At 38.5% G+C, this 21,055-nt stretch overlaps 1 protein-coding gene across 16 annotated transcripts in view; it reads right to left on the reverse strand.

The window, feature by feature from the left end:
* Window positions 1-599: 599 nt before the first annotated feature.
* MLLT10 (MLLT10 histone lysine methyltransferase DOT1L cofactor) overlaps window positions 600-21,055 on the reverse strand; it is a 237,019-nt gene continuing 216,563 nt past the window's right edge. For all 16 annotated transcript variants that reach the window (XM_053894995.1, XM_019460585.2, XM_019460596.2 and 13 more), the window contains 9 exons: window positions 17,767-17,884; window positions 16,338-16,410; window positions 13,417-13,571; window positions 11,281-11,469; window positions 10,764-10,852; window positions 10,266-10,627; window positions 9,137-9,233; window positions 4,708-4,917; window positions 600-2,414 (listed from right to left, as the gene is read on the reverse strand). In XM_053894995.1, the coding sequence (XP_053750970.1) occupies window positions 2,370-2,414; window positions 4,708-4,917; window positions 9,137-9,233; window positions 10,266-10,627; window positions 10,764-10,852; window positions 11,281-11,469; window positions 13,417-13,571; window positions 16,338-16,410; window positions 17,767-17,884 (1,338 nt within the window). In that variant the 3' untranslated portion in view covers window positions 600-2,369. The remainder of the gene's footprint in view (window positions 2,415-4,707; window positions 4,918-9,136; window positions 9,234-10,265; window positions 10,628-10,763; window positions 10,853-11,280; window positions 11,470-13,416; window positions 13,572-16,337; window positions 16,411-17,766; window positions 17,885-21,055) is intronic.

The following is a 21,055-nucleotide window of genomic DNA, read 5'->3' on the forward strand; positions in this document are numbered from 1 at the left end:
AAATATGCATATTACATACGTATAACATGGAATAGTACTCAACCATAAAGAAGAAGGAAATCCTGCTGTTTGACTCATGGATGGAATTTGAGGGCATTATGCTAAGTGAAATAAGCCAGACAGACACAGAGAAATACTGCATGATCTCATACATGCCATCTACAATCTATTAAAAAAGAGCCCAAGAGTGAGAGAGCGATAGACAAACTAACTCATAAAGATCAGATTTGTGGTGACCAGAGGAAGGGGCTTGGATGAGAGAAATGGATGAATGTGGTCAAAAGGTAAAAATGTCCAATTTTTCTAGAATAAATCAGTACCAGGGAGGTACTGCACAGCACGATGACAGTTAACACTACGGTACGACCACATGAAAGTCGTTAAGAGAGTAAATACTAAGAGTTCTAATCACAAAGACAAAACTGTTTTCGTTCTCTTATTTTTGTACCTGCAGGAGACGACAGATGGTAACTAAATTTATTGTGGTGATCATTTCACGATACATAGAAGTCAAATTATTGCACTATATACCTGGAGCTTACCCAGTACTGTATGTCAATTATATCTTAATAAAACTGGGAAAAGGAAATGACACAGAGTTATAAACATTATTAAATTTTATTAACAAAAACTTTGTACATTTTCTTTAATACATGTGGAATTTTACATCTAGGTAAAATAACAACACATTCAAAATTTACCATTTATACAAATTGTTACAGAATAACAACCAGTGGGTTAAATAAGTAAAATAAACCACACCGATTTTTTTAATTATCTACAAAAGATTTGACTTTCTTTAAAATTCCCCTGAACATATAAAAATAAATTAATTTTACTTTTCAATTAAATCTACCAATTAGAAATATTACAAATCAAAATATCAATGTTATGAATTTTTCACAATACAAAACAGATTCACAAAACCTTATTTACAGAAATGAGGTAAGAACTGTGCAATGTTTAACCAAGAGACATATTGCAGAATTAACATGTTCTTCCAGCTAAGTACACAGTGGAGGTCTAATTACAGCTGGGTCTTTTCCACTAATAATTCACACATTCGAGAACAGTTCAGTGATTACATCCCCAATTGTTTAATTTCTACTCTGCCATACCGTCACCCCAGGGGCGTGGCTACCCCAAGTGTAAGGACTGTAAATACAGATTTCACCTGTTTCAGGAACTGCAGTTGTTCGGTCTGTTTGAAATCACTGTCAGTAAACGGGAAGTTGTTTAAATTAACAAAAAACAAAACAAAACAAAAAAAAGAAGTAAAAAAAATAAACTAAAAATCTTACCAAATCCACTCATTTTTCTTGTGACTCATTAGTGGATAAACACCCAGGTAACAGTTTTGCCTGAGCTATCTACAGTGGCATAGAAAGTTTTCAATCAAGGCAGAAGCACGGGGAAGGCTGCTGTGCGGCACCGACTGCTCCCACTACTCACAGGACTGACGACGCTGCAGGCTCGGCTGTCCAGAGCCGTTTCAACACAACGGAGGTACGAACAGGCACTTGATTCAGGCCAAACCCTGCCAGCAGTTTCCAGAGTGGCCCCTCTTTCTGAAAGAAATCTTTCACTTTGAATTGATCTGGTTCCCCCAGCAGCCTTAGAACTCACTTAACTCAAAATATGAGTAGTTAACTTTAAAACACGAGTAGGTCTTAGCACTTAAAAAAAAAAAAAAAAAAGTGTTTAGCAAAAGAAAATTACCTTTAGCAGAAGCAGACATTACCATCCTAACTTGATTACCAAAATTGGCCAAATCCCATCATAAAGAAAATTTTTAGAACAAAGATCGCCAAGTCCCAGTTGATGACCTATTAATTTGCAATATTTAACCAATAAAACTCCAATAGAAGAAATTGGGACAGTTCCTCAAAATCTGTCTTAAGATCGGACTCACAGAGCAAGCATACTGTAACCCAAACAAAAGACTGTATTTCATATTCCAACTTGTACAACAAAATCAAAGTTTATAATGGAACACGTCTTTAGTTTTGCTGTTCATCTCTCCAATTTATAACAAAATGAGTTGTGCACCAACTATATTAAACTTCTCTTAGGTTGATAAATTCATTGCATGTAAATTATTTCATTGACAAAAGTTAGTTATTAAATTTTTTTCTCAAAGTTCAAAAAAATCTGGGTTGAGGGACGGGGGGCATGGAAATTCCATTTCAGTGCAACAAAGCAACAAGAAAATTAATCAAAGCCTTACAAGAATGTCCTTGTGGCAATTAATCCTTTGCTGTGCAGTTCATTTCTTGTCGCATTTCTTCATAGGTGTAGGAGGGCTGCAATGGCAGCCAGATCAAGTGCTAGAGCAGCAGGAGAGGCAATTTCTAGAGGTTTCTCAAGTGTCAACTTTTCTCTTGAGTGACAGGCCCAGTTTTATCACTAAGTCTCTGCAGTTAAACAAAATCAAAGGCATTAGCTAAACGAATTTGTGGCCCACACTTGAGGTAACCTTCTCTTAAACTGGGATTAAAACTGAGATAAATGGTGGTACATACGGTTATTCCAATTTTCTACAAGTTGGCATGACTACTTCTCCACACAATATAAAGACATGAATTTACTGATAAACATTACTGGCTGCTTTATATTAACTTCAGCAGGGCACAAAGACAGAAGTGCCCACCTGAAGGTCAGAAATAGAGAACGGATGTAAATATCATCCCCCAAATTGACTTTTTCCACAAAAGCAGTAACATGGTGTTGTAGAAAATGAACTAAGAAAGTCATAGTTCTGATCCCACATGTCCTATTTGTCCCCTAAGCTTTAATCTCTTTGAGTCTCCTTTTTACTATCTATAAAAAAATTTTAAAGTCTTCAAAGACTGAAATCACATACACTATTGTATCTAACGGAGATAACATTATAACACAGAGTAGGGTACTCAGAAATATTATTTCCCGGCCTTGCTTTTCTCCCATTAGGTCATACTGCTTCTTTTCCTTATTTACTATTGTGGTTTTCCATTATTTTAAAAACCAAAAGCTTTTCCATTAAAATATGCATTCCATTAGAAAATGCATCCCGGTACAACTCAGGAAAGGGCAGCTTATAAATCCACGCGCACCTCGTTTTGTTCCGCTTCGCTTTATTGCGCCCCCCTCAAACCGAAGGTCTGTGGCAACCTTGTGGCAACCAAGTCTGTTGCTGCTATTTTCCAACAGCATTTGCTCAATTCGTATCTCTATGCCACATCTTAGTAATTCTTGCAGTATTTCAGACTTTCTCATTATTATTATAATCGTCATGGGGGTCTGTGATCAGTGATTACAACTTGCCGAAAGCTCAGATGATAGCACTTTTTCAGCAATGAAAAGCAGTTTCGATTTAAGGTATGTACTTTGTTCTCTTAGACATAGTGCTGCTGCACACTTAACAGACTACGCTATAGTGTAATTTTTATATGCCCTGGGAGCAAAACAATTCATTTGACTCGCTTTGTTATTGTTACAGTATTTGCTTTGTTGCAGTGGTCAACAGTGGCACTGAACTCCCACTACCTTCAGGGTAAACCCGTAATTTGCTTTTTTAACACAAGAAAAAATTGAGAAAGGAGAAAAACGGTGTAAGAAGTTCCTACATGAATACAGAATCACTGAAATTTCCCACGTCTGGGGAACACTGGAGAGGTGACTAGGTTTGGGATAATGACAGTATTCACCATCAGGAAGTCAGAGAAACAGTGGGGCAAAGGCACCGAAGAGTTGATGACAACCGATAAACCTGTATTTTGAACCAACTCTTGTTAACTACAGACAAACTAAAGCTTCTGAGGACGAAGAGCACAGTAAACAGCAAGCTTTCAAAGTGACAGAAAAGAGCAAACATGGTGACTTTCCACACCGTTATCTGCCAAGTGTCCCACCTCATTGTTTCCCTTCTTCCTTTCCCTGACGTCCAGTCTCCATTCTCTATCCCAATATCCTTCCTCTAACACGGCTCTGCCCTGAACTCGAATTTAGGGGAAACATTTATACTCCAGTAAAGTAGACCTGATTGAAGGGGGGAATTAATAGAAAGAAACAGCCTCAAAATGTGTGCTGCCATATGGACAGTACACTGTCCCTGCATTTATTTTTGATTTATCTTCACGTGTACAGTGAAAGGGTAAGATGCTGTCAGTTAAAGGAAATTAATAAAAAATTTAAATTCCATTACAAATGTGATTATGATTTACTTTCTTTTTAAAATTCATCTGGCAGAGTAACTGGAGTGCCCTAAAATTTATGTATTAATCTTATTATAAATATAATTCAGTTTTAGAAAGTACTTTAAAGCAACATAATAAAAATATTCCAAAATTATCTAGACTGGTTTTATAATTAGATTAATTAGACAGAGATCCTCAAAAAACCCCAACTATTAACTTTGGAATGGACTGTCCCATACCACTTACTACATAGCTAAAATACATTTTCATTTTCAAATTGCTAAATTATAAAACGTCCTTCAAACCATATGCACAAATTTAAACCAATATACTTAGGGGATATAGAAACTGGCTTGGGTCCTTCATGTTTACACTGGCCAGCTGCTGAAACAACTGGTTTTAAGATGAAATTATCAGGGGAATAATACATCTAAAAAACAGGAAGAGAGGAAAACTAGAGACAGCCATCTCTGATTCATCAATACAATTCTTTTCCTAATTCCACGAGACAGAATAAAGCAAAGACACTTACCGTTACTTTCTGACTTGCACCGTCGCCGTGGATGGTGAGGAAGGGGTTGGTGGTTGCGGGGTGAAGCGGCGGCGCCTGGGTGCCCGCGAGCAGGTTGTTGATCGGTATCTGCGTGGGCCCAGGCATCTGGAGCTGCTGTAGCTCAGGCTGGTGGTGCTGCTGGTGGTGGTGCTGTTGCATCAACTGATACAGAAGGGCCTGATGTTGTTCCTTAGGGAAGAACATGTGCGACAAGATGAGTTCCCAGGCACAGGATTCAGCAGGCAGTGAAGCCTGACTTTCTGTTTTCTTCTTTACGTTAGATAATACTAGATATTTAAACAGAGGTCACATTCACACTACTAAGAACGAAAACGAGTATCTCATCCAGAAAAATACACGGCACTAGGTAATAACCATCTGCTATAAAATGTCTGTATTATTAGCAAATGGCGTATTTTCAAAACAGGGCAAACCAATATAGGAGGTCTCTATTCAAATTAGGGTATCCATGATAATGAAGGGCAGCAGCAGCCTAGAAGTCACAAGTTATCTGGATCTGACTTTAGAAGGTGGGCCATTCTCATTCTCAATTCTGGGAGCCTAAAGACACTTTCCAATTTCTCATTCATGTCAACAGAGAGTGCTCTCTTGCTGTAGTTATGAGACTATTCTTTGCAGCAAATATGTATTTTATTTCTCGAGTGTTTTACTATGTGCCAGCCAATGTTTTGAGACATATCAGTGGGGGGGAAAAAAATCTCTGCCCTCTGTGTCTCAGCCTGGTGGGGGGAAGAGGGAGAGACAGACAAAAACGTTACCATGTGATTACTGGTAAGGATCCAGGTAAACAGGAGGGTAAGACAGTACAGCAGGGGTGAAAGTCTGAAACACACTGGTCAGGGAAGTTCGCACTTAGACAAGGACTTGGAGGCAAGGAGGGAATTTGCTACGTGGGTATGGGGCAAGGGAGGGGACTTCTAGGCCGATGAGGCAGCCGGTGCTAAGGGGCGATGTGGGGGTATACCCAGTGTGATCAGGGAACAGCCAGGAGCCCGGGGGCAGGCAAGAGACAAGTGCACAAGTAGGACACGTGGGAAATGCGGGCCTCACGGTGGTAGGCCGTGAGCACTCTGGCTTCTGCTCAGAGGAATATGGGAAGCCAAGGAGGGATGCAGTCTGACTTGGGACTTCTTGATGGATTCAATGTGAGGCATCAGACAAGAATGAAGGAGGACTGCAAGGTTTTTGGCTTGAGCAACTACAAGTACGGTGCTGGCTTTGGCTAAGGTGGGCAAAACTACGGGGGGAGCAGGTTTGTAACAGATCAGCAGTGCAGTGTTGCACGTGTTATGCTTGAAACGTCCGTTAAAGTATCCAAGTGGAGATCTCAAATAAGCAGCTGGATACAGGAGTCTGAAATTCCAGAGAGGGGCCTGGGCTGACGAGGGAACATCCACACATATTTCAAGCTGGAATGGAGGATGGGATTTAAGTTCTTTGACTGGAGGAGGAGATCACTGAAATCTAGGATACTCTAGGATACGGAGAGGCTGAGGTGAAGAGGAGGAGGACCCAGGAAAGGAGGCTAAAAAGGAATGAATGGTTAGGTAGGAAGAACACCAAGATACTGTGGTATCCCGAAGGCTAAGGGAAGAAAGTGTTGCAAGGAGGAGGGAGTGATCAACTCTGTCAAATGCTGTTGCCAGATCAAGTAGGAAGAAGAACGACAACTGTCCACTGGACTCAGCAGTGCGAAGGCCATTCTGGCAAGCAGAAAAATGGGGCAGCAGTTGGTGGGGCTGGGGGATGGCCAAGCAAGAGTTTTTCTTAAAATGAGAGAAGTAAGTATGCCTTAAAATTAAACGTGATGCCTGTAAATGAACAAATGTCACCCCACAACCTTGGCCGACAAAGAAAAGGTAGAGTTTAAACCACTTCGGTTCTTGTGGCCTCTAAGCAACAGTATGCTAAAACCTCCTAATCAACCATGTTCTAGAAATGAGACTATTATAATCTTGATTAACAGGAAGAACCCCCAATAAACTGCATTTTAGTACTTCACATTAAGATGAGAAAGAGAGAAGAAAACAAGGCCACAATTTAGTGCAACCATTAAAGACGAATTTATATACGATCTCTCTTTTTACCACCGTAAGAACAGTGAAAATGATGATCCAGAATCAAAACAAGTATTTTCAATATATTTTTGACTAAAGCAAAAAAGTGGGTAGATACATTTTATTTTCAAAGATTTTAATTCTTTTAGAAGATTTAAAAATATGTTTTTAAGTTTATTTGAGATAGAGCGTGCATGAGCAAGTGGGGGAGGGGCAGAGAGCGAGAAGGGGAGAGAGAGAATCCCAAGCAGGCTTCTGTCTGCTGTCAGGGTAGAGCCCTGACAGGGGCCTCTGTCAGGGCAGAGCCCAATGCAGGGCTCAAACCCAGGAACTGTGAGATCATGACCTGAGCCGAAGTCAGACGGCTTAACTGACTGAACCACCCGGGCGCCCCACTTTTTTCTTTTTAAGTAGGCTTCACGCTTAGCACAGAGCCCACAGCGGGGCCTGAACTCACAAATCCAAGATCAAGACCTGAGCTGAGATCAAGAGTCTGACACTTAAGTGACCGAGCCACCCAGGTACCACCCCCACCCCACCCAGGCAGTAGATACATTTTAGAAAAAAATTACAAACAAAGGCTAAAATTCTGAGTTAATTAAATAGTGCATTCTCCACGCAGTCCAACTCAATGAAGTACGCTAGGGAAATAGAGCTGGACAGAGTCACTGACCACATCTAACCCCGTCTTGCTTTAAGTTTATGACTGCACAGGGCCAGTCAGAGTGTCCCTGCATGTGAGCCATACACTTCCAATCTTTTTTTTTCTTCTTTTAAACACTTTGTTTTTAAGTAAATCTCTACACCCAACACGGGGCTCGAACTTACAACCCCAAGATCAGCAGTCATGCTCTACCAACTGAGCCAGCCAGGCACACCCTCCCCCCTCCCCCCGCACACACACACACTTCCAATCTTAGTCAATTCTTCCTCTCTTCAAGATACCTATTCCACGTTTACTTCTCACCAAAACCACGACTGCCAAAAACCTCTAGACAGCCAAATCCAGTGGTCAGTTCTTGTCCTCCCAGAAACATTTTACACAACTTGAGTCTTACCTTTGTTCAGATATTTATATTTCTGCATCCTTTCCTTGGACTCCAGACTCCTACAACTGTCCAGTCCACATCTCACCTAAACATCTAAACACACGTGGCAAACTTGGCCTGCCTGTAACAGAACTTCCGTTTTCTTGACAAGACCTGCTGCTCCTCCGAGTCTTCCAAATCTCAGGAAGACTCAACACCCAACTGTTTAGGACTCCTCTTTACCTTGAATGTCTGACAAACAAGTCTTGTTGGTTCTATCTTCAAAATACACAATCCCCGACAGTCGCCTGCCCTTACTTACACTGTTCTACGACACCACATCCTGTCTGCGAACTACTCCAACAGCCTCCCTGTTTCTTCTTTTGCCACCATCTCCCCTCCCGACACATACAGACTATCTCCCATGCAACAGCTAAGCCGATCTTTTAAAAGTTGTGAATTGTTATATCACTGTTATTCTGTTCACATCCTCCAATTAATTCTTTAAAATAATCCTCCAAGGAAAAGTGAGGCTATATGCAACAAGATTTTAAAAGTTGAGATAATTATTAAAACGAGGTGATTAGTACACTATATACTATTTTGACACATTTGACAATTTCCACAATAGACAAGCTTAAAAAAACACAAATGGCTTTTCATCATACTTAACATCTAAATTTCCTGCCCCGGACGGCCAAACAAGGCCCACCTGTGACCTCCTTTCCTCTGCACCAGCCTCTCTCTTATTCTGCAGTCATGCCGGCCTTTCTAGTGTTCACAACATAAACACATGCAGTCTTTCACAACTGTCTCCCTTCCATTCACCCATGCCCCAAATGCACGCTCCTTCAACTGTTAATTCAGGTCTGTACTCAAAAGTCACATATGCGAAGAGGCAAGACTCTCTTATGTAGAAAGGCCCCCGTCCCACTGTTCCTCTGTCCCCTCATCCTCCTTTATTTTTCTTCTCAGTACCTCACTACCAAAAGCTATACGTGTATTTAGCGTCCATCTCCACTGTCAGAGCGAAACTCCGTGAAAATACAAAGTCGCCCTCATCACATCACCACGGTCTCCAAGAGGACCACGCTACATGGTCTAATATTCGTAAATGAATAGGTAATAATGTCGCCACAGGTACCGCAGACTATACCAAATGGCAAGACAAACTGTTTTTGGGTGACGCATCCCATAATGCTGTTCACAAAGTGGATAACCTATACCCACACTGAACGCCTATTACAACTTGGGTCACTTGCTCCTAATAAAAATCAAGTATTATCAAAACGCAGAACTTACTGGCGTGAGCTGCTGAGAATTTAACAACTGCTGAAACTGCTGTTGGTGAAGATATATCTGTCTTTGCTGGTCAGAAAGTAATCCTAGTCCTGAGGCACTGAAAAACGATTACAATTCTTACTTTCTACTAGATACCTTTAATGGTTTTTAACATGTAAAATGAAAGACAACTTTACAACTTGACGTTCAATAAGTTAGCAAAGTCAAATTTTTAAACACAACACTTTCTGATCACAAAATCATGTACAAATATCTTATTTCCCTTTCTCTCTGTATACGGATAAACAAGAATTCACATTGTCAAGAAACGTTTTGTTTTCCTTCTTATTATAAATCAAGAAGGCACTAAGTATTTTATGGAATAGAAATTTAAATGTGTTTGTAACATGCAATAATTTTTATTTATTTAAGGAGAATTTAACCCATACTAAGTAAGACATATGTAAAACAAAGAAAGAATTTCAACTAATTGACTTGACCTAACCTTTTTTTTTTAATGGTCCCAATGGTCAGTAAAATTAAGCACCAATCAAAAGGGAGCCAGAAGAAATAGTTTACTAGTATCCCCTGTAATCCACTTAAAATGATTTATTCCTCAAAAGTATGTTCGATAACAACATGGCTTTAGTCTCCCTATTTTGAAGTAAATGAAATGCCAGTACAATGAAACAGTTTCACTCACTGGAAATTCAAGATAAATATTTGACCTTCACCGGTACCAAAAGCTTTGATTATAAAACTAGCAAAATTGCATAGCTCAATTTTAAGAAATCAATATTCATATGTGATCTCATTACAATACTGTTTTTCTTCGGAATTTAGGATACATGAAGGTATCATAAGGGGATGAAGGTACAAGGGGAGAGAACACAGATCAAGAATGAAATTTTTCGCACAGAATATATTTCATGCTTTGCTACTAACAGTGATTTCATTTTGTTTTAATCTGAATGACTTAAGTTTCAAAAACAGTTCTCGCAATAACACAGTGGGCCTAGAAGTTTGCTGGATTTTAATTTCTTTGACTGCATCCACAAGAAGCACATTAAAACTCCCAATCTAACGCATGGACAGCACTAGCACTGTGTGGCACGGAAAAACCCAAAGTATAATTAAGTGAGTTTCTTACCTGTTAGTCAGTGTGGCTGGCATTGGATGTGTTGCATTAGGTGGTACAGTGGTGTGGGTGAGGGGGGTAGGGTTCTGTGATATTGTGACAGGGGTCTGAATAACCCCATTTAAAGCTCCTACAATGCCATTAATTGCCAGTTGGTTACCTGGCAAAGCTCCAATTATTCCACCCACTCCAGGCACTGCAGGAATGGTGGATGTTACAGTCTGCATTCCACCAGCCAGTGCCCCCACTGTCACACCATTGACCTGCTGAACTCCACTAACGCCTGAGCCCGGCTGCGCTGGACTCTGCCCAGCGGGAGGTGGGGTAGAAAGAGCAGAAGAGCTGCTGGTGCTCTGTCCACTGGAGGTCAAGTCCTAATGCAAGAAGGAACAGAAACTTAAGTGTGGAAGAACACAGCAGAACCGTGTAAAATCATTTGAAACCATTTAACGTGATCTACTATTGTTCATCAGAAAAACACAGAAATGAAACTAACCACACCCAAATTACCTGATTTAACACAGGAAGAGAATTATCAGGTAAAAAGCTGTTTCCCAGATGAGGGCTCTTACTGCTGTTCAAGGAATCAGTAGTAGGAGCTAGAATAATAAAAGACAAAAAGAAACCTATTTACCCTGTTAAATTACATCATGTGTAAGATTAAAGGCTTATCTAAAAAGCTTATCCTGAAGCCCACATTAAAAACACTTAAATATTAAGTCTTGCTATTTCTAATACCAGTTTAAATGGGAAAATCTATACCTCTATTGAAGACTATGGCTTTAAATCAATAGAGATCACTACACATTTAAATAACTATTATCGTTAAATTATGTACTAAAGAAGTCAGAGCAAATTCAAGTCGATCACTTAACAGATTCTTCACGTTCTCTGAGAATAAGCTATCATTCCTTCTCTTAACCATCTTCATGTAACTGGTAACCAGTTATTATTCACTTATTATGAAAAAGATACTGAGAGTCTATCCTACTTTCCCTTAGATACAAAATAAACATTTCACACTTACCATTCTGTGCTGAAAATGCATGCATTTGATGAGATGGGCTAGGATTTGTCGTTATTGTTGGAAAAGGCACTGAGAGCTGTGCATTCAGTAACTGAAGACGTTCTTTTTTGGCTGTCAAGTTTTTAATCTGTTCTTCTAATCTTCGATTTTCAACTTGAAGTTGATGTAATGACTTCAGCATTCCTAAAACTAGCAAACATTTGGATGGCTTTAATAAGGACAAGTTCCCACACACGACTAAGTATTTTACAGACCTAAGTGTCAATAACTTTAGAAATAAGTTAAAATAGGAAAGCGGAGATTCTGTAAAGCACTTTTATATTACTAGGTTTTATTTCTAAATTTCCTTTTATTTCTAAATTTATATGTAGATATAAATTGGGAAATAAATAAATACAGCATAATGTATGTGTGTGTATGTAAGCATAAAGGGATAGTGGGCCTGGATAATACCTTCCGGAAACTTTGTTGCCACGTATCAAAAAAATCCACCCACCTGGTTCAGGTAATTTCCATTTCTCAAACAAAACTGATAGAACGTGTCATTCTCGCCAAAATAAAAACCTAATCACAAAGTCGAAGTGCCTGCCCCAATCTTTCATTCAAATCGTACTTCAGATGGGAAAGAATCCCTCCAATATCCCGTATCAAGAGCACAAGTGCGCGCACGCTGCTCGTTCCGCTCAGCGAGGGCGAGCCGCCCGGCCTGCTGCTGCACACGTTGCCCAGCAGGGAGCAGTGTGCGCGCACCGCAGCCCACATCCCAACTCCCACAGGAAGGCGTGTGCTGTCTGTAAACGAGGCCGTTTCCATCCGGCCTCGTCACCTCAAATACAGTTTCGATTCCTTCCACAACTCGGACGTCTCAACTGACAACACAGAGTAGTTATGCCAGGGTGATGGACGCTTTAAAAGTTCTATGTACGTATTAAAAGTTGTATTTGTTTAACATGCCCTCAGGGCCTTCCGAAGACACAACTGTACTGGTACAGCCGTCTGTGGTCATTTCCCAAGGATTTAACTTTTATCCCTCCTCTTCAAAATCCCACAAAGAAGCCCTTAGTGTACCCAAATGAGATGCAATAAGACTAAGCTAAACCTGTCCTCCAGCTATCATGTTTAAAGGATTATCCCGGCATGAATTTCCTCACAATTAGCATTTTTTGTCAAGGCACCATTCACAAAAAAAAACAAAAAAAAACAACAAAAAAACAAAAAAAAAACAAAAAAAAACAATTTATGGCACTTGTCTACTAACAAGAAGCAAAATGTTTTGTTTTAATATAATAAAGCAGCAAAAGTTTATATCCCCAAATGATAAAAAACCATCTATTTTTTCTCCCCAAAATATATATCCTTAACACTACCCCAGCTTCTCCAGCTACCTACCACTTACAGGAACTTTGCTTTTTTGGCTTTTTTCACCCATGGCCCTCCATAATACTTAACACTGGAAATACTAAGTATGTATATAAAGATATATATATATATAGGTATAGATATAGATATATGATACAACTTAATAAGTGAATGACATTTAATGAATGAAAATTGTATGTAATTCAGTCATCGTTATTCTTGCTCATCTAAATTGTAAAATTAGGAAGACAGCTTGCCATACTTGACTATATGCATTTTTAAAAATGAATTCTCTAGAGGTAAGCAAGTTTTCTCCCAACAAGTGAAGAGAAGATGCAACTCACGTGTTTTAGTAAAATGTGAAAACTGGTAAGAACAAAGTACCAACATTAAACTAATTCAAAAGAGTAATAACCACTCAACAGATAAGTGCTTACTATGAGCTAGGCAATGTTCTTCACATTTTTTGTGCCATTTAATCCTCAAAACAACACTATGATATAGGTACATTATTATTCCCATTCTACAAATGGGAGATTAAAGCATACTGACATCAAGAAATTTGCCCAAGATCATATTGTTAAGAACAGGTAAAGTGAAGTCCAGTAGTAAAACTGTAGAATCCCTATTAAACCACCACTCTATACTTTCTCACCATATTACAGAAAACATATTTCATAATTTCACTGCTACTCCTGATGAAGTGTGTCTGTTACATCCATCCATCTGTCTGTCTGTCCATCTATCTTTCTGTAAAGACATGAAAAGAATACTTACTGTCACTAGGAGTACCCTGTTCTAATAAAAACTGCTGTCCTTCACTCCACTGCCTCTCCAAAAGCTGTTCTATGCTGGCTGCTACTGGAGGCAGATTTTCCAAACTGCTGTTGACTGGTTGATCATAGCGAATCTGTAAGCTGCTTACAGGAGATCTGTTGAAAATATTAACTCTCAGGTTAAACAGAAAGAGAGTGCATTTACGCTTCTTACCTTATGCTGGCCCGTTTCCCGTACAAGTTTTCTAACTCTAGGCTGCCTATGCTGGAAGAATGATAAAACCATTATCCACCCTAAAATTGAGTAATTACCATTCTTCCTCCCCAAATTATAAAAATCACAGGAATAGCTGGCTAGACTCAGTAATTAAAAACCACCAGAACACATAAACACAACACCAATAATCTCTGAAATAAGCTGTAAAAGAACTTGATACAGCCTTAGACAAAGGGGGGAAAGATAGTATTAGAAAACTTTAAAATAATTAGCCAGAAAAGAAGAGTTCCACAATTCTGCTTTAATATGCAAAACACCAGAGGAACACTTACAATTATAATAATGTAGAAAGCATTTTAATACACAATCAACAGAATCTCAAATATCAGTAAAAAGAAATTTTTAATGATTTTGAAGGAACCCTTTGTTTTAAAGCAAAAAATACTTATTTTCTAGTATTTTCAGGATTAAGGAGCATTAGCAAGACCAAAGTAAATTTTTATTTGAGCCCTTTATACACATTTTTCTAAAACGTCTTAGACCCGTACTTCAAATGGTAATAACTTAACTCTTTCAAAGCAAATATTACTTATATTAAGATAAATACATAATGTTCTCTCGTCCACTTTTTGTCTTAAATTGGTAAGCATGCCCATTTCTGGTCTCCAAGCCTCTACACTAACATATTAGTAAAGGGCTTTGGAGTTTCCAAAGTGTTTCCATGTAATTATCTCACATGATCGTCAGAACAACCCAGAGAGAGAGAGAGAGAGAGAGAGAGAAGTCAAAAGCGTGGCTTATTGGTTCCATTTCTACAGGAGGAAACAAGATGGGGCTTTAGTGACTTGTCCAAAGACACACTGCCGGTAAATGGCAGAGCTGGGGCCACAACTCAGGTCTCTAACAACCACCGGTGTTCTGCCACTGCCTCGGTATGCTTCTCTATAAAAATCTCTTCGAATAACAAGTTAGACAAATGAGGTTTTTTATTCTACACATAAACATCACATGCTACATATAATTGACCATCCCTCTTCAAATAATACATTATGCCACGATACTTTAGGCTATTACATGTCAGGCTGATTTTTAAAGGATAATATAAAGTTGAAAATATATGCTAAAAATAATTTAGTATGATTTATTGTTGGAAATTCCATTTAGCTAATGAAAACCTGAGAACTATTGTGCTAAGCAAAATAGCACTGAGGGATCTCGCAGAAATTCTGGGTAGTTTCTAGGATATTTTAAGAGGGGAACATGGACATGCTTCCTCCACTAAACACACGAGCAAAAGTCTGCCTAGTTTTCTACTTTGAAAAGAAGAATAATAGAATAGTACAGAAGTAATCACAGCATAAAATTACAAATTAGTCGGTTGATGTTATCATTGTGTGCTTCTGATTCCTAGTTTCAAAAGAAGAAATATTTCATTTCCTATAGTGCTCAATTATGAAAAATACTACTACTTTTAGGTCATCCAAGAATTTTATAGGAAAAGACACACCTAGTGGTACCACCAGAAAATAGCAAAATTCGACGTTGCTGAACTAATCTACTGATAAAGATGTCCCTTAATAGACATTACCAATATATCAGCAATACAACAACAGATACTAACAGTATCATCGCATGAAAAATTTAATTTTTAATAGAATTTTTAAGTTTGCATAGTTGAAAAAAAAAAGACTCCAGAATGGGCTTTTCCCTCCTTCTGTTCTCCCTTCTCACCCAGTCTAACCATGCTTGAGGCACAGTTTACAAAATTAGACAGCAGAGAGAAAACAAACTAGAAGAAGGTATAGAAGTTAAAAGTCGTATATAATTAATAAAAAGAGAGCTAGGGCCTCAAGTTCGACTGTTTTCCATAAGCTGGCACAATATTCCCTTCTGCCATTCTCCCCACTGAGAACAGAAGATGTGGGCACTTAGACTGTGCTCAGAGAAATTCAACCATTTCAGTAGAACTTTGCTAAGAGTGTCCTGCTAACTTCTTTATCTCCTATCAGAGATATTTAAGGCACCTAAGTTCGTTCAGATAATATCTAAGACAATTTTACAGAACGATGTAAAACATTTATTATACTTTGATTCAAACAATTTTAGGAACTAGAGGGATTTTACGTTATTTTATTTAGTTTATTTTTTTTAGGAATCTCTACACCAAACGTAGGGCTCGAACTGACGACCCCAAGATCTAGAGTCCCACGCTCTTCCGACTGAGCTACCCAGGAGCCCCGAGAAGTAGAGGGAATTCAGAAATGAACCCCAAGAACTAGGAACCAGAGATGGAAGGGTTCAAGTGCATTGCCTACAACAGAGCTGAAACTGGAACCCTAAGTTGAAAGCCTGGAGTCGGTAGCTTCAAGAGGTTTTAAAGACTATTTCATAACCAAAAAGAATTAGCCAAATTAACGTATTTAACAGTACCAGTCGCTAAATGTACAAATGATAAAAACAAGAGAGTTCAAATTGACCGGAAATCTAAGAAAAGGTAGGTCCTTCTAAAAGCTTAAAGTCTAACCATGTGTTTAAATTAATATTCAAATTAATTGAGAATCATTTTTCTTGACTGTCCAGACATGCTTCTTATCTACAGAATGCTTTTACAGCCTCACAAATGTGTGCTCTGATAGGAGATAAAGTAGTTTCCAAATCTCCAAACGTCTCCTTTGCCTCGCCTCTGCAGAGTAAACAGCGCTTACCGCGGTGAGAGACTTCCTCGGGGTGAGCTTCCTCTGCCAGCAAGGCTGCGGCCATTGTCTCCGAGATCTTGATCTGCAGTGTAAATATTTCATAGCTGATAAAGTGACTCTCACTAGATAAGAGGTTTTAAGCTCTTGCCCTGATTTTCCCTAAAACGTACATAAAACCTTTACCACTGCTTCGCAGTTACTCTGAAAGTAGATCTAGTATGTTGCTAGTTCAGAATTGCTGAACTGTGGCATGTAAGGCGTTGTCCCTACACGTTTTTGTGGGTGTAGAAGGCCATGGATTATGTTCCGTTCTTTCATTCCTTTCAATTTTACAGCACAGAAGCGTGGTTTGCATTTGCAGTACCCTCCCCTCAGCCACTTTTAATTTCTACGGTTAAAGTAATGAATCACAGCTGTGGACAGCTAATCTGTATGCTTATCACAGCAAATCCTTACGCTTTGTATTTTTTAACACTTTGCATCCCAAGACAAGTCATAAAATACATAGTGTACGACATAAAGCCACACACCATAACTAAAATTACACATATCGCACGGATCCTCACACCAAGAATAAAGTTAAATATAACACTAGATATTTAAATTGACAAAAACAAGTAGGAAGATAGCATTCTGGACTTAAAAGGAAAAAACTAATTTCTTCAAAATAATTCTTAGGTGACACCAAATATCTCTGCTTGACAAGTAACCTGTATCTCCCCTACAGTCAGTTCCTTATAAAATCACCCTATCTGGCCTCTTTCAAGGTTGTCCTCCCCTTCTTCTGAGTCAGGTAACCTCTGACCTGAAAGGGTAAAGACATGACTGATCCGTTCTTGGTGAACTGCTAAACCCATTCCCTTCCCCCAAACAGGCATGACTACTTGGACATGTCAACAAATCCTTAAGGATGGAACGAAACAAAGCAAATCCAGTGGCTCATTAAAACAGTACAAGAGGCAAATGCTACAAAATGTCAACTGGTAAAAATTCACAGGATTACTAAACACTGTAGAAATTCTCTAACAGGATTTTTTTTTAACCAAGTTTGTGTAATGCAATTTCATGAATTATGCAAATAAAGGTTTAGGCTATTCACAGAAAAGCCCAGTGTTATGTTACTTTCATTGCACAGAACTGAGAACTGAACACATCAATCACAAAAGTCACAGGAGACATTGTTGCATTCCTGCCTGCTGATGGCTCTGCTTAAACATTTACATTTCAGACAGTAAAAAAAGCACATCACTATTTTGCAGCACCGCACACTATTTACTTCCAACTGTGACTCTTTTGGTTGGGGGTGGGGGGTGGGCACAATCCTGTATTAACCACACCTTTAGACTTTTCAAAGAAAATGAGCCAAAGGCAGGGATTGGGGGGGGGGGGGGGCGCGGATTTACACTGGGGGAGAGCTGAAAAATTCTTGAAAACTTACCTGTTTGACTGTTTTCAGACTGAACTATAAGAGCTGCCATTGATGAATTTGGATTTAATCTATTGCCATACATATGAGATGGTGCCTGACTAAGAGAAGATCCAGATAGGGTATTTGCCTAAATGAAAAGAATTACAAAAATAAATGAATGATATTAGAAAATATCTTCACCCTTTTCCTAATAGACCTAGCAACTGTTTTCTCTAACCTAAGAATATAAGCAAACATTCCTGACTTTCTAAAGAGCAAATTTTATTCTTTCTTGTTTTACCATTCCAACATTTCAACTTTTTTGAAATAATTCCAAATAAAAAAAACAAAGACTGGCACATTCAAAGTAAACTACGCTAACTTTAATTTCAAAGTATCTAGACACTAACAAAACCCAGTGGCATGGTAACCATGTGAACATATGACTAATTATTTAATCTTATTAAACCATTTACAAAATAAAGGCAGGTAGACAACAGATGTCTAACAAATGCTTCAGTCCCTTACATCACAGGCTGGCTAAGGAGGTCAAAAGGGCCAATTTCTACTTTTAGTATTTTAACTACACAGAGCTATATTTCCATTGCTTAACTCTGTCATTAGTAAAACCTGCACACTATTCTGTTACTTCCTATTTTGATAGACTTGGAAGCCTGCTGCTTTTTCTGTTTTGTTTTGTTTTTATTTTAAAAGAAAGCAAACAGGCATCACAAGTATGTTTTCTATACAATGCAGAGCTCAACGAATCACAGCTTTGCCCTGACCCCATATAAGGCACTGTCTTTTTGGCAGGAAGCCAGCTCCACTAACTGAAGAGCTGGTCCAAAGTTTGTAATTCATTCATGTTGCTAACCACAATTCTGAGGGCCTCTACTGGGCCTTGTGCCAAACAAGGGAAAATGAACCCTTAAACAGATGACGCTACGGAGGCTGGCCAAAGTCTTGCGTAATCCAATGTAATAAAAATGCCTTCTTTGATGTGAATACTTTCTCCCACTTTCTAAGAATATTATAACCTTAAAATGTGGCATTCTGGGAGCAAATCTCCTGTACACAAAATACTGTTACTCTAAGAAGGCTATTCCTAGCCTCAATACTTTTCAGATTTAACATAACCATAGATTTAAAGCAGACTTCTTATTCTTTTTCATGAATGAGATCAAACTTAACCTTTTATAAAATGAAATTATTGTATAGTTATTTCATAACAGAATTCTGGAAAAGAATTTCAAAGGCTTGAAGCAATTCGAATATAAAGAGGCCAAGCAATCGGAGGACAAAAGATGTGGGATGTTCTACCACGTACAACTAACTACACACAGGAGACCAAGACATGTCGACACAGTAGTTATAAAAAGCAAAATATTACAGAAAATAAACTGGTTTCTGGGAAGATTCAGACCCTGACATTATATATGGCTTCTGGCCAACTTACTGGGCATGAAAACTGGACTTGACCATTCATAGAAGTAGTCTGTGAGATAGAATCCTGTCCTTGCTTTCCACTGTTTCAAAGGGTGTTATTTCCTAGTTCATTCTTCAATGTCTAAGTTTAATTGGTCAATTTCTGGGTTTCATTTTTCTTCTTATTAAAGATGTGTATACAAAGCCAATAAATTTATACCATAAAGTCTTGCTTAACAATCAATCAGCCCTCAGGAAAAGGTAAGTCATAATTTTAACCTCAAGATCATACTAGATGCTTACCAGGTATTTAGTAGTGCAGCATACTAAAATATACAATTCATAAATGGAAATATAGCTAGGTGTTTTTTTGTTTTTTTACCTCTTGGTTACTCATAAAATAACTTAGGGTAAGAAAAACCACCAAACAGACAAACAGAAAAGTACAGATGTTACTAGTCCCATGTGTTAACATCTCAGGTACCTTACACTTAAAAATATCCTTTGTAGAGCCGATTTGCTCTTACTCTAGATACAATTCTAAAAAGATCAACTAAGCATACAAAAGACTAGAAAGTGGAAAATTCACTAGAAAGAGGAAGAAAAGTCATTTCTTGAGACATCTGCTGGCAGCAGGAATCAACAGCTGACAGGAGGAGAAGAAAGAGAAAAAGAGGAGTGAGGCGGCGCTCGAAGAACATGGACGTCTAGATGCCTTAAACCTGCATCTCAGCCTTCTGGCTCTCCTGTTTCGTGCAGTCATCGTAACGGCTGAAATTTAACTAACGTTACACCAGTTGGGTTATCAGTTTTATGAGCTGCCTTAGTCTCTTGATAAGAATCAAAAGATCCTACTCCAATCAGAAATACCCTTTTTCAGGAAGAATTCTTCCTGCAAGGGCTTTATATTTATCCTTATTAGCTTCAAATTTTTTGATGCAGTCTTCAAATTATCTTAGTGTCTCTATCACACATTAGGCCCACCATACTACAGGATCAAAATGCAGAGCAGTACTGCATAATAACTGATTTGCATAATGACTATCATCAAGAAGAAGATAAATCATCTTTAGCATAATTCCAAAAGAAGAAAGTAGGTATTTTACAAAGGTGGCAGACAAAAGTAAAGTTAATAAAATAAAAACCTAAAATGGGAATACATTTTTCATCCTCCTAAATGATCAATTTCCCAAATTCCCTGAATGAGTAAAAATTACCTGGTAGTTTGTTTTTAAAGAATTATTGCATTTATTGGAACCAGAAACTTTGGAATGAGATTAAAAGTTATTAATATTATCAGGAGGCATTTTATGGTATATTAAAACATCTAAACCACTCTACATTAAAACTCAAGTCATCAACGTCATTTTAAGCGGTAACAAGAGTTATGAATCCACAAATGTCTGACACTGCTTAGCCAATACTTCTGAAATGATGTTTAGAATGGTTAATGTTGGGAACCCATGATAAGCTTGTTGCCACCTCTGGGCCAAGAAACCCTCATCAGTTTAGTGAAAAGATTCTACAACTTAGTAGCAATAAGAAAGGTAAGTGAGGTGGGCAGGGGCAACTTACTTAGGAGAGCATACATATAATGTTGGACATTTTGTAGACTCAAAATTTTCTGTTGTCTTTAACAAGTGAAAGCACTAAGATTCTGGAGGACAGAAGAAAGTTCATGTGAACCTAAAGAAACACTGGTAAAGAAACAAAAAGGGCACTTGAAAGCTTTCATTGTAAAAGAAATCTGGAATAAAGAAAACAACATACACATACTTCTCCCACAGCGTATGTCAGATGGGAATTTTTAAAAGAGCATCAAAAGCCAATGATTCACACACCAGAAGTCTGCTTCAGGAGACCTGGTATAAAAGACAGGCAATTCTTTTTGGAG

This window comes from Panthera pardus, unplaced genomic scaffold (assembly GCF_024362965.1).
Source record: "Panthera pardus isolate Hobbes unplaced genomic scaffold, ASM2436296v1 HiC_scaffold_6, whole genome shotgun sequence".
Classification (NCBI taxonomy): domain Eukaryota; kingdom Metazoa; phylum Chordata; class Mammalia; order Carnivora; family Felidae; genus Panthera; species Panthera pardus.